A 13,276-nucleotide genomic window follows, 5' to 3' on the forward strand; every position below is an offset into this window, starting at 1 on the left:
AAGGTAAAAATCCTGGAAACACCTCAATGCAGAAGTCATGTACTATCGTTTCGGTAAAAAAAAAAATGTGCATAACATAAGCAATGTCCTACGTATGTGAGTTTTAAAAATAAAAACAAGGTTCCGGAATAAATGAGCGGCTTGCATGGACTGGAAAGGGGATCTCTGAGTAATCACTGCTAGGTATCCGCCTTTTGCTTTGTTTTAATACAGAGATGCAAAGATAAGCAGCTTTCTCTGTAAAAACAGCTAGTAGATATTTGAGACTCTGTGGGCCATATGGTCTCTGTCACTACTCCTCAACTCTGCCATTGTGTCATGAAAGCATTCAACAACAATATGGGTGTGTTGTTGTCCCATAAAACTTTATTTACAAAAACAGTTCATGGGCAGTAGTTTGCTGGCCTCTGTTTTAATGGATAGGAAGAAACTTTGAGATTGTTTCATGGACACCAGAATGATGATGTCAGAGCTAAAAACGTGGGAACTCTAGGAAAGATGAATAGAAGTGGCATTATTAAATCTTAATAAGAGAATACTGAAGGGTACACTATTAACAATATTGACTATGAAGGATCCAGTTATCATATAGTGTCCTGAACTTTATACACTGAAATACAAAACCACAAACTCTAATTTTGATTTAACATGAAATGGTAGATTTTTTTTTAATCCTCACAAGAGGATATTTTTAATGATTTTTAGAGAGAGAGGAAGGAAGAGAGAGAGAGAGACACTGATGTGAGAGAAACATCCATTGGTTGCCTTCTGTACTGTTCCCTACTGGGGACCAGGGATAGAACACACAGCCTTGGTGTGTGCCCTGACCAGGAATCAAACCCCAAACCTTTTGGTGTACAGGATGATGCTCCGGCCAACTGAGCCACCTGGCCAGGGTGAAATGGCAGATTATTAAAGGAATTTTTTTCTCTAATCAGAATGGCCAGTATATTCCTAAGAGGAACTTCTCTAAAACTCTTCAGGTAAATGGCATTTAGTTGGGGACAGATTCTCTTTTGAAATGAATGAAAGAACTCATTGTTTTATGAAATCAACAATTTATACTAACCATTTAGTATGCATGTAAATACATTCTGTAATGGTATTCCACTTCCCTTCGGTTTTCTTTTTAGAAGACTGACATTTATTCTCTTTCCTGTTCAAGGTTAAAGCTGGACTTGGCGTCAACATTTTGGGTGTTGCTGTGGTGATGCTGGGCACGTTCACCTGGATGGTGCCCATGTTTGACCTCCATACTTACCCTCCTTGGGCTACTATAGTTAATAATGGGACCATGCCATGACAAGCACCAATGCTCTGACCATCCTGTGGTGAGTTTTGGGAACCATTAAGAATTCACTGCAGAATTTAACTCTGAAAAACTGATGACACATTTAAGTCCGTCCTGGTGTAGCTTCTGCACTTCCAGTGAACACTCAAAACTCTGACACAACTCAGACTCTACATTTCCTTTGAGATGCAGCCAGAGTGTCTAAGTGCCTTCATCAAGAAGCCCACAGTTGGGATTTTGCTCATGGACCATAAGTATCCTGCTTCATCACAAGAATAATTTATAACTTGACCTTCAAAGAGATTAGGTCATTTGTTTCATCTTACCATTTGGGTTCAGTGTAACATTTCAAATGTCAATTTATTATTTGAGAAACTTCCCATGAAGCTATATATAGAAAATAAAATATACAAGTTAATTACGTACTTGGATAAATTATTTCTCTAGTGTTGTTCAAGGGAATTTTCTGAAGAAACAAAATTGTGGTGATCTTGTGGTATAAAAGCAAAATTTAATCTAAATAAATGTGAATCCAATAAACAACAAAAACCTCATATATAAGGACCAATTTCCACTTGACCTTATGGTTAGAGTAATGTAATTTATACTTTTATGATCTCAGTGCGCTGAGAAATACATTTTGTAGACCTATGATTTGCACCATTAGCACAGTTAGAAGAGAAAGCTAAACACTGTAAAACTATTACTACACTTATGTATAATAATTTTGCTTAAGTGTTTATCTTATTTTAGAAATACATAATGTCATATACAAAAAAGGTGATTCAGAAATTTAAATGAATTTTCACTGCATATATAGATGTAGGAAAAAATCACATAACTCCATTATATCAACATTGAAATTAAAAAAAAGGAAAATAAGGAATGAAAAATTAAAACTATTGCTATACTTATAAAAAAATATAAATTATTTATGGACAGACCATGAAGAGAAAAGAACTGAACATTTGAACAAAAGTAGAAAGAGGCCTGGCTGATGTGGCTCAGTGGTTAAGCATCAAACTATGAACCAGGAGGTCACGGTTGATTCCCGGTCAGGGCACATGCCCAGGTTGCAGGCTCAATCCCCAGTAGGGGGTGTGCAGGAGGCAGCTGATCAATGATTCTCTCATCATTGACATTTCTATCTCACCCTCTCCCTTCCTCTCTGAAATCAATAAAAATATTTTTTTAAAAAGAAGGAAGAGAATAGTCTTCTATCACTCAAGATGTGAAAGAATAAAGTCTATTGGCATTTCAAAATTAGACTAAAGGGGGAAAATGATAATCAAAAACAAAAAAGATGGCTATATAGAAAAAGATGGAAAAGTTAAAATAGTAATTCTCATGAAAAGAACAAAATGAAAGGTAAGGCTTAAAAAATACCTTTGCTATTTTTCATTTTCATGTGAAAGTCATCAAACCAGATTTGGTTTTATTGTAAATTAAATATAGTAAAGATGATTTTTATTAAAGACTAGAGGCTCGGTGCACGAAAATTCATGCACTGGGGGGGTCCCCTCAACCCAGCCTGCACCCTCTCACAGTCTGGGAGCCCTCAGGGGATGTCCAACTTAGGAGTGGGCCTAAGCCACCATCTGGCCTTCCTCTGTGGGCAGTTACCGATGGGTTGATGAGGGGACGTTGTGGGCGGCAAGAGGCTGGCCCTGCCTCCCATTGCGCCACGGCCACCAGTGGTCTCCCTCTGTGGGATGCGACCCCAGCAGGCTGATCATGGGATGATGCTGGGGGTGGCCCCGCCACGAATCACCCCACCGCTGCCACTGCCTGTGGTCTCCCTCTGCAGGAGGCGACCAGGTGGGCGATCAGGGGATGGCGCCGGCGCCCATCTCCCTGCCATTGGTCGCCACCACCCCCCCACCCTGTTGCCATCTCCTTCCTCTGCCCACTGGCATGCACCTTGGCTGGCCTGGCACCAACTGCTCTCAGGCCCCGCCCCCACGCCGACCGGTCGTTTCGCTGTTCAGTTGATTTGCATATTACACTTTTATTATATAGAATGATTTTTAAAAATGGAATGCATTTCTTTAGGAAATCATATATTATAGATTGCCTGTATTCATCATTTGTCTATTGATTAGGCAACGAAAGCTTACTAATTTATTTCAAGGCAAAATTTGTCCATTTAAACCTTAAACTATAATATTGCTGCTTTGTGTATCTCTTCTATGTTCACTCTTTCACCTGTTCCCTTCCCTATCATGGTACACTTTTATTTATGATCCATAGTATCAATTACATTTATGCTTTTTTCTAGCCATTCAATTTATCAGTGATGAATTACATTGTATGATGAATGCATTTTTATTATGAAAATAATAAATGACTTTTCAAATTATAATGAATAAGTTTTGTTCTCAAGAAAATAATGTAAATATTTCAGCTTGAATCATTTTAATAAATTACTTTCATCGGCTGCCAGCTGAGTACAGGAAAAATAACACTTAGTCAAAATTTGTTTACATGAGCTAGATAGTTCTTTTGCTACATCTCTATGTTTGGTTGATATATCAAAAATGACTTAATTCACCCATTTCACGTTTGCCCCATTTACATCAAGTCCTCAATCTCTGTTAGATTGAGAGTGCATACTGTCTTTGAAAGTTTCTAAAAGGCAACCTTAACAGATGATCAAATAAATGTTTGTCCTCCCACTCAGTGGCAGATAGTGTTTTTGTTATTATCTTGATCCTTACTTAAGATTAACTAGAAATTTCTGTCACTTTAAATCCCAGTATTTTACTTAGGATTAGAACTTATCTAGATAATAGTCGCAATTTCACTAAGTGCCTTTTACTGTCTGTTCATCTAAGTACTTAGAGGGCTTCCCTGGCAGATGTGTATTCTTCACTCACTCCCACTGCCTCTGTACATGTCAGCATCTTTAGAATTCCACTTCCTTTCTTCAAATGTGTGCACTGTTTTCACCTTACTTGGTATCCAAGGCTTTGTTCTCTCCTTTTCAGCCTGGGAGGTGAGGAGGTACACTTTTCACCAATATTTCTAATAAATGTATTAGCAAAATTTAATAACACAATATCATGACACATTAATTGTGTCTTGAAATGTGTACTACATCTTGTTATATGTAAAAGATTATTGCTAGCTATATCTCTGCCATGGCTAAATCACAAAGATTATTTGACACCAAAAGCATAGTCCATAAAAGTCCATAAAAGCAAAAATGAATAAATTGCACATCAAAATTTTAAACTTAAGCTCAGCAAAAGACCTCACCAAGCCCTGGTTGGGTAGCTCAATTGGTTGGAGCATCATCCTGTACACCAAAAATTTGTGGGTTCCAAGGACACAGTTAATAGTGTGATGAAGGCCTAGGGCAGGAGGTGGGTGTGGGGTGGAGGGAGGTGAACGGCGGGAAAATGGTACATCTGTAACACTTTCAACAATAAAGATAAACTTGAAAAAAAGTTTGTGGCTTCAATTCCTGGTCAGGGCATATACGTAGGTTGCAGGTTCCATCCCTAGTCCAGGCACGTATGGGAGGCAACCAATTGATGGCTCTCTCTCTCTCTCTTCTCTCCCTTTCCTCTCCCTCTTTCTCTCCTTTTGCCTCTCCCTCTCCCTTCTTCTCTCTTAAAATTAATAAAAATATATCCGCGGGTGAGAATAAAAAAAAAAAAGACCCCATTCAAAGGATGAAAAACAAACTACAGAATGAGAGAAAATATTTGCAAACCACAGGGACTAATATAGATAATATATAAGCAAACTCTGTAAATAAGCAAACAATCCAATTAGAAAATGGGCAAAAAGTATGAATATACATTTCACAGAGGAGCATATACAGGTGTTCAATGAACCCATGAAAAGATGTTCAACATCATTATCCATTAGGTAAATGCAAATTAAAACCATGATGAGCTATACACAGCTGTCAAAGAGGCTAATATAAAGACTAGTGAGAACGCCAACTGCTGGCGAGGATGTGGAGAAACTCAATCACTCAGGCAGTGTTGGTGGAAATATCAGCAGTACAGCCAGTATGGAAGACAGACTGCCAGTTTCTTGACCAAAAAACAAAAAACAAAAACACACACACACACAAAAAAAAACTGAACACGAAACTGTCCTATGACCCAGCAATGACAATCTTGGGCATTTATCCCAGGGAAATGAAAATGTATGTTCATACAAAAACCCACCTACAGATATTTATAGCAGCTTATTAATAAAAGCGAAAACTGGAAACAAGCCAGATGTTCTTCAAAGTGTGAATGGTTAGGCATATTGTGAAACATTCATCCCATGAACTATTATTCAGCATTAAAAAAGAACAAGGCTTTGCTGTGCACTGAGTTGGGTCCTTTTAAGCCTCAGGTCCAGTGGAAGTCTAGGGCCACATGAGTTGGCTGGGCATGCCTTGAGTGCCTCTTTAGTGCTAGTCATGTTTTGCGTTAAGATAAGTTTTGTGAGAGTGGCTGTAAATATTTATTCCTTACATCATTATAAGGCCTCTAACTGCAAACAGTAAATTACAATTTTTTTTAAAAAAGTGGATATGGAGGTTGGGATGGAAGATTCTATTGACAGATTGGCTCTTAGAGGTTCAGGCATCACTCCTCAGCTACACCTGAACTTTGGTGAGCTAAAGAGAGGGATATAATACTCTGCACACTCAAGGGTAACATTGAGCTTTATTTTTCTCTTCCTTTTTTGGTTCTTCACAATCCATCTGTTTTTCATCCCCACTATCTGAATGGCTGATGGTGTAGCTTTTTAAAGCACTCAGAACGTTAGAGTGGGAACTGAAAAAATGTACTATACCATAATTGCATGTTCTCAAGAAATTTTCACATTGTTCATTTTTATTAAAGTCTGAGTAAGTCCCTCCTAAGAGGCAAAGAAACAATATCTGAAATTATCAAAGAAATCATCACCAGCATATCTCTAACTTCTCCATGAAGAAATGTCAGTTTGTGAATTAGGAGATTTTCCAAAAATTTATTGTTGATATTTTCTAATTACTCTTTTTATTCCCTTAGAAAAAAAATATAATAAATGATGATTTAAGAGTACTCTCTGTCTCTTGAGTATTGTTCTAAATTCCTATAAGAGTATATACAAGAATTCTAGAAAGAGTTGAAAAACCAGGAATTCTCCCACTTTCAGAAGTCAGAATTAGTTGTAGGCTGGTTCAACCCAATGTACAAAGCATTGTTTTATTTTATTTTAGTTTTAAATATATTTTTATTGATTTCAGAAAGGAAAAGAGAGGATGAGAGAGATAGAAACATCAATGATGAGAGAGAATCATTGATTGGTTGCCTCCTGCATGCCCCCTACTGGGGATTGAGCCTGCAACCCAGACATGTGCCCTTACTGGGAATCTAACCATGACCTCTTGGTTCATAGGTCAATGCTCAATCATTGAGCCACACCAGCCTGGACAAAGCATTGTATTAAAGTAAGATATTGTGATGGGTTCTAGAAGTTCTTCATGGCAATGCAAGATTGTAATAAATATTACTGTCACTCTTAGGGGAAAAAATAAAAATCAACATGGGCTTCTGGAAAAGACCATTTAGTCCATATTTCCACTTTTTGGATAAATATGAATACACAAAGATCTTTGATGTGAAAAGCTCATTGATCAGTTGGTTTTAAAGAAGGTTTGACCAAGTTTTTAGTTTGAGTATTTTAGTGGAATGTGAAAGCCTGGGGGTAGGGAAGCAAAGTGAAGAGAGACTTATTAAAAGGGCCCTGGTGATTCCCTGAGACCTTGCCCCACATAATTTTCAGGCCTACCCAAGCTGTTTGCAACAGCTTTTCCATATGAATAGCCTGTCCTGGCTCAGGTTTCAACCTTTTCTAAAATCTCTCAAACAAGCAGCAGCATGCCCCATACATAAGAGGCCCAAGACCCAGCACTAGCAGCAGTCTGCCTTGCTTGATAGCTTGGCCTTGTCTGTGTACTTCCAAGCCCAACACAAGCAGCAGCCATCTGCAGATTGCTCTGTAGCTTATTCCAGGTGGCCCCAGGCAGTGGCTGCTGACTTTGCTCTCGGTAGGCCCCAAAGCCAGTGCATATGGTGGACAGCTTCAGACCATGTCAGATTACAACTCTACACATCCCCAAGCAACACACTCAAGGGGCAGACTCAGTGAGCACCAAAGCCCCACTGAAGCAAGTCATGCTCCATAGGGGTGTCTTCTGCACAGTAGCTCTTCCACTGTAATCACAGCTGGTCCTCACAGCCAATTGGCCTGGAGGTCAATTCCTCCTAATGACACCAATAGCAATCAAGGCTCAAATACAAGAAGACAATATACACAGCCCACACAGGGGTGCACCTAGAGTGCCCAGCTCAGGTGACTGGGGAGGGTGAGCCACTGGCCCTACAAGACACCTACTACACAAGCCACTCTACCAAATCCAGGAGACATCGCAGCTTTTCCTAATACATAGAAACAAACACAGGAAAGCAGTCAAATTATGGAGACAAGGAAACATGTCACAAATGAAAGGACAGAAGAAATAAAAAAATAACTAAATGAAATTAAAGCAAGAAAACTACTAGATACAGAGTTAAAAACAATGGTTATAAGAATGCTTGTGTATTGTAATGAGAGCTTCAAGAGACTTATGATAATTTCAAGGGTCTTAGTGAGAACATTAAAGACATGAAAAAGAACCAGTCAGAAATTAAGCATACACTAAATGAAATAATCAATAATTTACAGGAATTCAACAGTATAGTAGAGGATACCTATCATTGAATCAAATCAATGATTTGGAATATGAGGAAGCAAAAAAAAGAAGAAGAAGAAGAAGAAGAAGAAGAAGAAGAAGAAGAAGAAGAAGAAGAAGAAGAAGAAGAAGAAGAAGAAGAAGAAGAAGAAGAAGAAGAAGAAGAAGAAGAAGAAGAAGAAGAAGAAGAAGAAGAAGAAGAAGAAGAAGAAGAAGAAGAAGAAGAAGAAGAAGAAGAAGAAGAAGAAGAAGAAGAAGAAGAAGAAGAAGAAGAAGAAGAAGAAGAAGAAGAAGAAGAAGAAGAAGAAGAAGAAGAAGAAGAAGAAGAAGAAGAAGAAGAAGAAGAAGAAGAAGAAGAAGAAGAAGAAGAAGAAGAAGAAGAAGAAGAAGAAGAAGAAGAAGAAGAAGAAGAAGAAGAAGAAGAAGAAGAAGAAGAAGAAGAAGAAGAAGAAGAAGAAGAAGAAGAAGAAGAAGAAGAAGAAGAAGAAGAAGAAGAAGAAGAAGAAGAAGAAGAAGAAGAAGAAGAAGAAGAAGAAGAAGAAGAAGAAGAAGAAGAAGAAGAAGAAGAAGAAGAAGAAGAAGAAGAAGAAGAAGAAGAAGAAGAAGAAGAAAAAGAAAAAGAAGAAGAAGAATATATGAACAATAAAATGGCAATAAATACATATCTATCAACAATTGAATCTAAAACTCAAAATAAATAAATAAGGAATCTGATGAACAAAATAAACTGATGAATAAAATAGAACTAGAGGCATGGAAACATGGAACAGCCTGAGGAATCTCAGTGGGAAATGGGGAGGGGGTGGGAAGAGATTAACCAAAGAACTTCTATGCATATATGCATTACCTATGGACACAGACAATAGGGTGGTGAAGGCCTGGAGTGGTGCCAGAACCGGGCGGAGGGGAGCAATGGGAAGAAAAAGGGGGACATGTGTAATATTCTCAACAATAAAGATTTTTTTAAAAATAAAGCTAAAAAGGGCAATAGGAAAATGTTGTAATAGTATTAAAATAGTATCAAAATGCCTTTGAACTTAGGTTTTTTGCCAGAATATTATTGTCTAATTTAAGAGTAGGAAAGTAAAATATGAGTTAAGAGACTTATTTTAAAACAAGAACTACCAAGCTTTGCATATCACTGTTTTCTGGTTGCATAACCTTGGCCCAATTATTTAACTCTTTCATCCCCAGTTTTCCTGTCTGTGCTGAACTGTTGTCCAATTTTATCATCAAGGTTATGATACTTTTATTATATGAGTTGAATATCATCCCCACTTTTATTATTCTCTTCTGGAATAATTTATATAAGATATAGGATTGTTTTACTTTCAAAATGAGAGAAATTGACTACATAAATGCCTGAAAAATTTCCCCAACATTTTAGTATGAAAATTCTCAAATGAACAATAAAGTCGATAGAACTTTAGTGAACACCCCTGCCACCCTAGATTCTACCATTAATATTTTAGTCTACTCACTTTATCACATATCTATCTGTCCATTCCTTTGTCCAACTAGATTTTTGGTTAGTAGATTTTAAATTTGATTCTCCTTTGATGTTATAAATCAATTCAAATTTTCAAAATTTGAGTGACTTTCACCTTAGTTTTCAAAATTATTAGAATCAAGTTTTTAATATGATCCTTTTTATTTTATCTACTGTATTTGGAACTATGCTTCATGTCTCCTTTGTTTTTACAAATTGATCATAAAATAGTTTACAAAACAAATCTCAATAAATTACAACAAATCAATTTTATACAGTGTTTTCTGATCACAATGTAATAAAATTAGGATCTATTAGCAAAAAGATAGTTCACAATAATCCCATACGTTTAGACATTTTAAATATTTCTAATAAGTTTTGATGCAATGTAAAGTGTATATTTTATGTTGTGTATGTTACATACTGGTATATTCTATATGTTACTTGCAGGTAACATCTTTATGCTTTAGGCACTTAATACTACCAACTGATTTGTGGTTATGTTCAATATGCATTTTATTTTCTACTACATTTGTTTGGATCTCATTTTATGTTGCTTTCATAAGATTCTACAATTTTATTCACAGGGGTCCCATGCTGACTTTGTATTTTTACATTATCATGAGCAGAACAAATACTTTTCAACTGAGCTACTCTTTTTGTGGAAATTCCATACAATGTTCACCTGATCCACTATGTCCCCCTTCATTTGCTTCAATGTGGCTAAAAGCTGTCACCCCATCTGTTCTTGCTGGGGGATGGCATGTGTCACTGGTTTTTCTTACTCAGATTTCTGTTTCTATTCAGATTACTGATTCTTTTCTGACTCTGTAAAGGGGTTGTTTGAAGAACATTTGCTGAACACGGAGAATGACAATTGTGCATGGCTGTTGCTGGTGCTGATATCTTAGAAGAATATATTCCTTTCCTAAGTAGATGGGTTTCCCCCAAGGTATTTTTCCTAATAAATAGAATCAGCAACACAAGGACTTCTGGACTGAGATCTTCCTTCATTATGATTTCTTTATTTGGTTATGCTTCCTTCATTCAGTTAGCTATGAGATACTTATTTCATGCAAAGCTATAATGGGCCCTAGCATTATTAATAATAGCAACTCACACTTAGAGAGTGCTTATTGTGCAGATGGCCTGGTTCTGGGAGATTTACATCTGTTTAATCACTTATTTTGGATATGGATTTTTTTTCACAGTAGTCACAATAACATTTTTCACAGTAGTGTGAAATATTTTTCCTTCCTATAGTGTGATATATTTTATGTTTGTCCCACCAATTTTTTAAAGGTAAAAACATTATTTAGCTCATATTCAATGTCAGCAGAATTAGTTATAAACAAGTTTTCAGCATTTTCCTCCTGCCTTTATGGTTAAAATTAAGATTGCCATAATATATTAGATTAGCATAATTTCAGTTATTTTTTGCAAAGGCTATGGGGAAATATTCAGAGTCAGCCAAAGTAATTTATTATTTGGCCTTTAATACATTTAAAGTCTGTCCATTGACAATAAAAGATTATAAATAACTTTCAATTTTAAAATGATTTACTCCTCCATCTATTTGATTCTGTTTACTAAAGCCATATCTACTGCCTTTGCATGCTTATTTAATCGTTTTTATTCAGGTTCAAATAGATAAGGGAAAAGTACATATATATAATCTCATATACTCTTCAGAAGCAGGATCTGGCTCTATTCCTGCAAGCCGTGATCTCCAATAGATGATTATTTCCTAATGTCGGTAACTATGTACTTGAACTTACTTTTAGCTGCATGATAGAGTATCTACAGGTTGCAGAGCCAAGAGAGAAGTCTCTCTCTCTCTCTCTCTCTCTCTCTCTCTCTCTCTCTCTCTCTCCTGTTTGTTAATCCTCATCTGAGGATATTTTCCCATTGATTTTTAGAGAGAGTGGAAGGGAGGGGGAGAAACACAGAGAGAGAAACATTGATGTGAGAGACACACATCAATTGGTTGCCTCCCGCACACGCTGCGACCAGGGCCAGGGATCCAGCCTGCAACAAGGTCTGTGCCCTTATTCTTGACCAGAATTAAACCCGCGACCCTTCAGTCAGGATTAGAGCAGGCCTAGGCTCTATTCTCTGAGACAAATCCGCTAGAGCTTAACTCTCTTTTGAGTCAAATTCTTTAGGCTTGCTCCTAGTTTTCTCTAGTCTAGGCAAAACCTTTTTCTTTCTAATCACTGCATAGATAAGTGTTTGCCCTCAGCCAGGATCTACCCCACTTCCTGTTTCTTAAAACATAGTGAAGAGCACAAGGGCACCTCAACCAATCAAGCAAAACATGCAGGCCTTTCCCATGCACTGGAATCTCTTATTCTCAGAGATTCTGATTACTAGGACACATTTGCCCACGTTTGGTACTAGCTTACTAGTTCTTCAGAGACATTAAACAATGTTTTTTCCTTCTCCAATATAAATCAAGGTTCTCAAAAACAGCACTATTGACATCTCAGTCCTTTTTGTGAGGAGCTGTTATGTGCATTGTAGGGTGTTTAACAGCATCCCTGGCCGCTAACCCTCTAGATATCAGTACCAAACATCCTCCATTGTGACAACCCAAAATATCTCTGGACTTGGTCAAATGTCCCCTGGGGGCAAGATTATCCCTGATTGAGAACCACTGATATACACTATTTATTTGTTATTATAGATAATATTAATCTAAATTACAGAAGATAAATAAATGCAGAATGTAGTGTGGCTATTATAACAAAATATGGCTTGAAATTCTATATTTACAAGCAAGTAGAATTTTTAAATAATTGATCAGATTGACAAAAATATTAAATAATTCAGTCCCTGGGAATGATGTTAATGTGGCCAAGAACATTACATTATAGCCACCAGTGCACAACAGCTAGCTTCTAGGCATTTGTATTACAGTGACTGAAATGCACTCACTACTCACTCTTTCCTTCAGCAGCTTGGGAATGATTGCTCTGGAAACTGTGCAGAGAGTGGAAATTGCAGAAATGAAAACAAAATAAGACAAACAGTCTTATCTTCAAATAAAATGTTATTTGACATATAATTTTTCTGAATATATCATCTTTATAAATTTAAGGAATCTAGGCATAAGCATGAAGTAGACCTTGAATAAAAGTTTAATTCTAAATTTTGTCATTTTATCAATTTTTGTCAAACTACTGTGCACTTTTTCAGGTGTCAATAAAAAGTAAAATTTCACTGATTTTGGTTAGTGGAAGATTTTTTAAATGTTCAAAAATTATTTAGTAAATCTTCTTGCATTTTCTATTGTTATTCAAATAAAATTAATGAAAACTTGCCAGTTAAAAATTTTAAGGCAAATAAAATTGAAAACTTGCCAGTTAAAAATTTTAAGGATCTGTTTTTATGTTTAGACTAGAGGCCTGGTGCATGAAATTTGTGCATGGTGGGGGGGTGGGTGGGAGGGTAGTGTCCCTCAGCCCAGCCTGCACCCTCTCCAATCTGGGACCCCTCAAGGGATGTCCAATTGCCTGATTAGGCTCAATCCCACCTCACAATACAGCCCTCTCACAATCCAGGACTGCTGGCTCCCAACCGCTCGCCTGCCTGCCTGATTGCCCCTAACTGCTTCTGCCTGCTGGCCTGATCACACCCTAACCACTCCCCTGTGGCCCGATTGCCCCTAACTGCCCTCCCCTGACAGTCTGGTCACCCCTAACTGCCCTCTCCTGCTGGCCTGGCTCCCCAACTGCCCTCCCCTGTAGGCTTGGTCCTCCCCAAC

General features: G+C 37.3%; 1 protein-coding gene across 2 annotated transcripts in view; it reads left to right on the forward strand.

Moving 5' to 3' along the window:
* The window catches only part of SLC13A1 (solute carrier family 13 (sodium/sulfate symporter), member 1), a 118,147-nt gene that overhangs the window by 87,621 nt on the left and 17,250 nt on the right, over window positions 1-13,276 (forward strand). Inside the window, exon 15 of one of the 2 annotated variants that reach the window (XM_014549921.1) lies at window positions 1,166-1,331. In XM_014549921.1, the coding sequence (XP_014405407.1) occupies window positions 1,166-1,303 (138 nt within the window). In that variant the 3' untranslated portion in view covers window positions 1,304-1,331. Of the gene's footprint in view, window positions 1-1,165; window positions 1,673-13,276 lie in introns of those variants that run through there. The other variant, XM_005878862.2, reaches the window with a different exon arrangement.

The sequence above is a fragment of the Myotis brandtii genome, unplaced genomic scaffold (assembly GCF_000412655.1).
Source record: "Myotis brandtii unplaced genomic scaffold, ASM41265v1 scaffold575, whole genome shotgun sequence".
NCBI classification, from domain to species: Eukaryota; Metazoa; Chordata; class Mammalia; order Chiroptera; family Vespertilionidae; genus Myotis; species Myotis brandtii.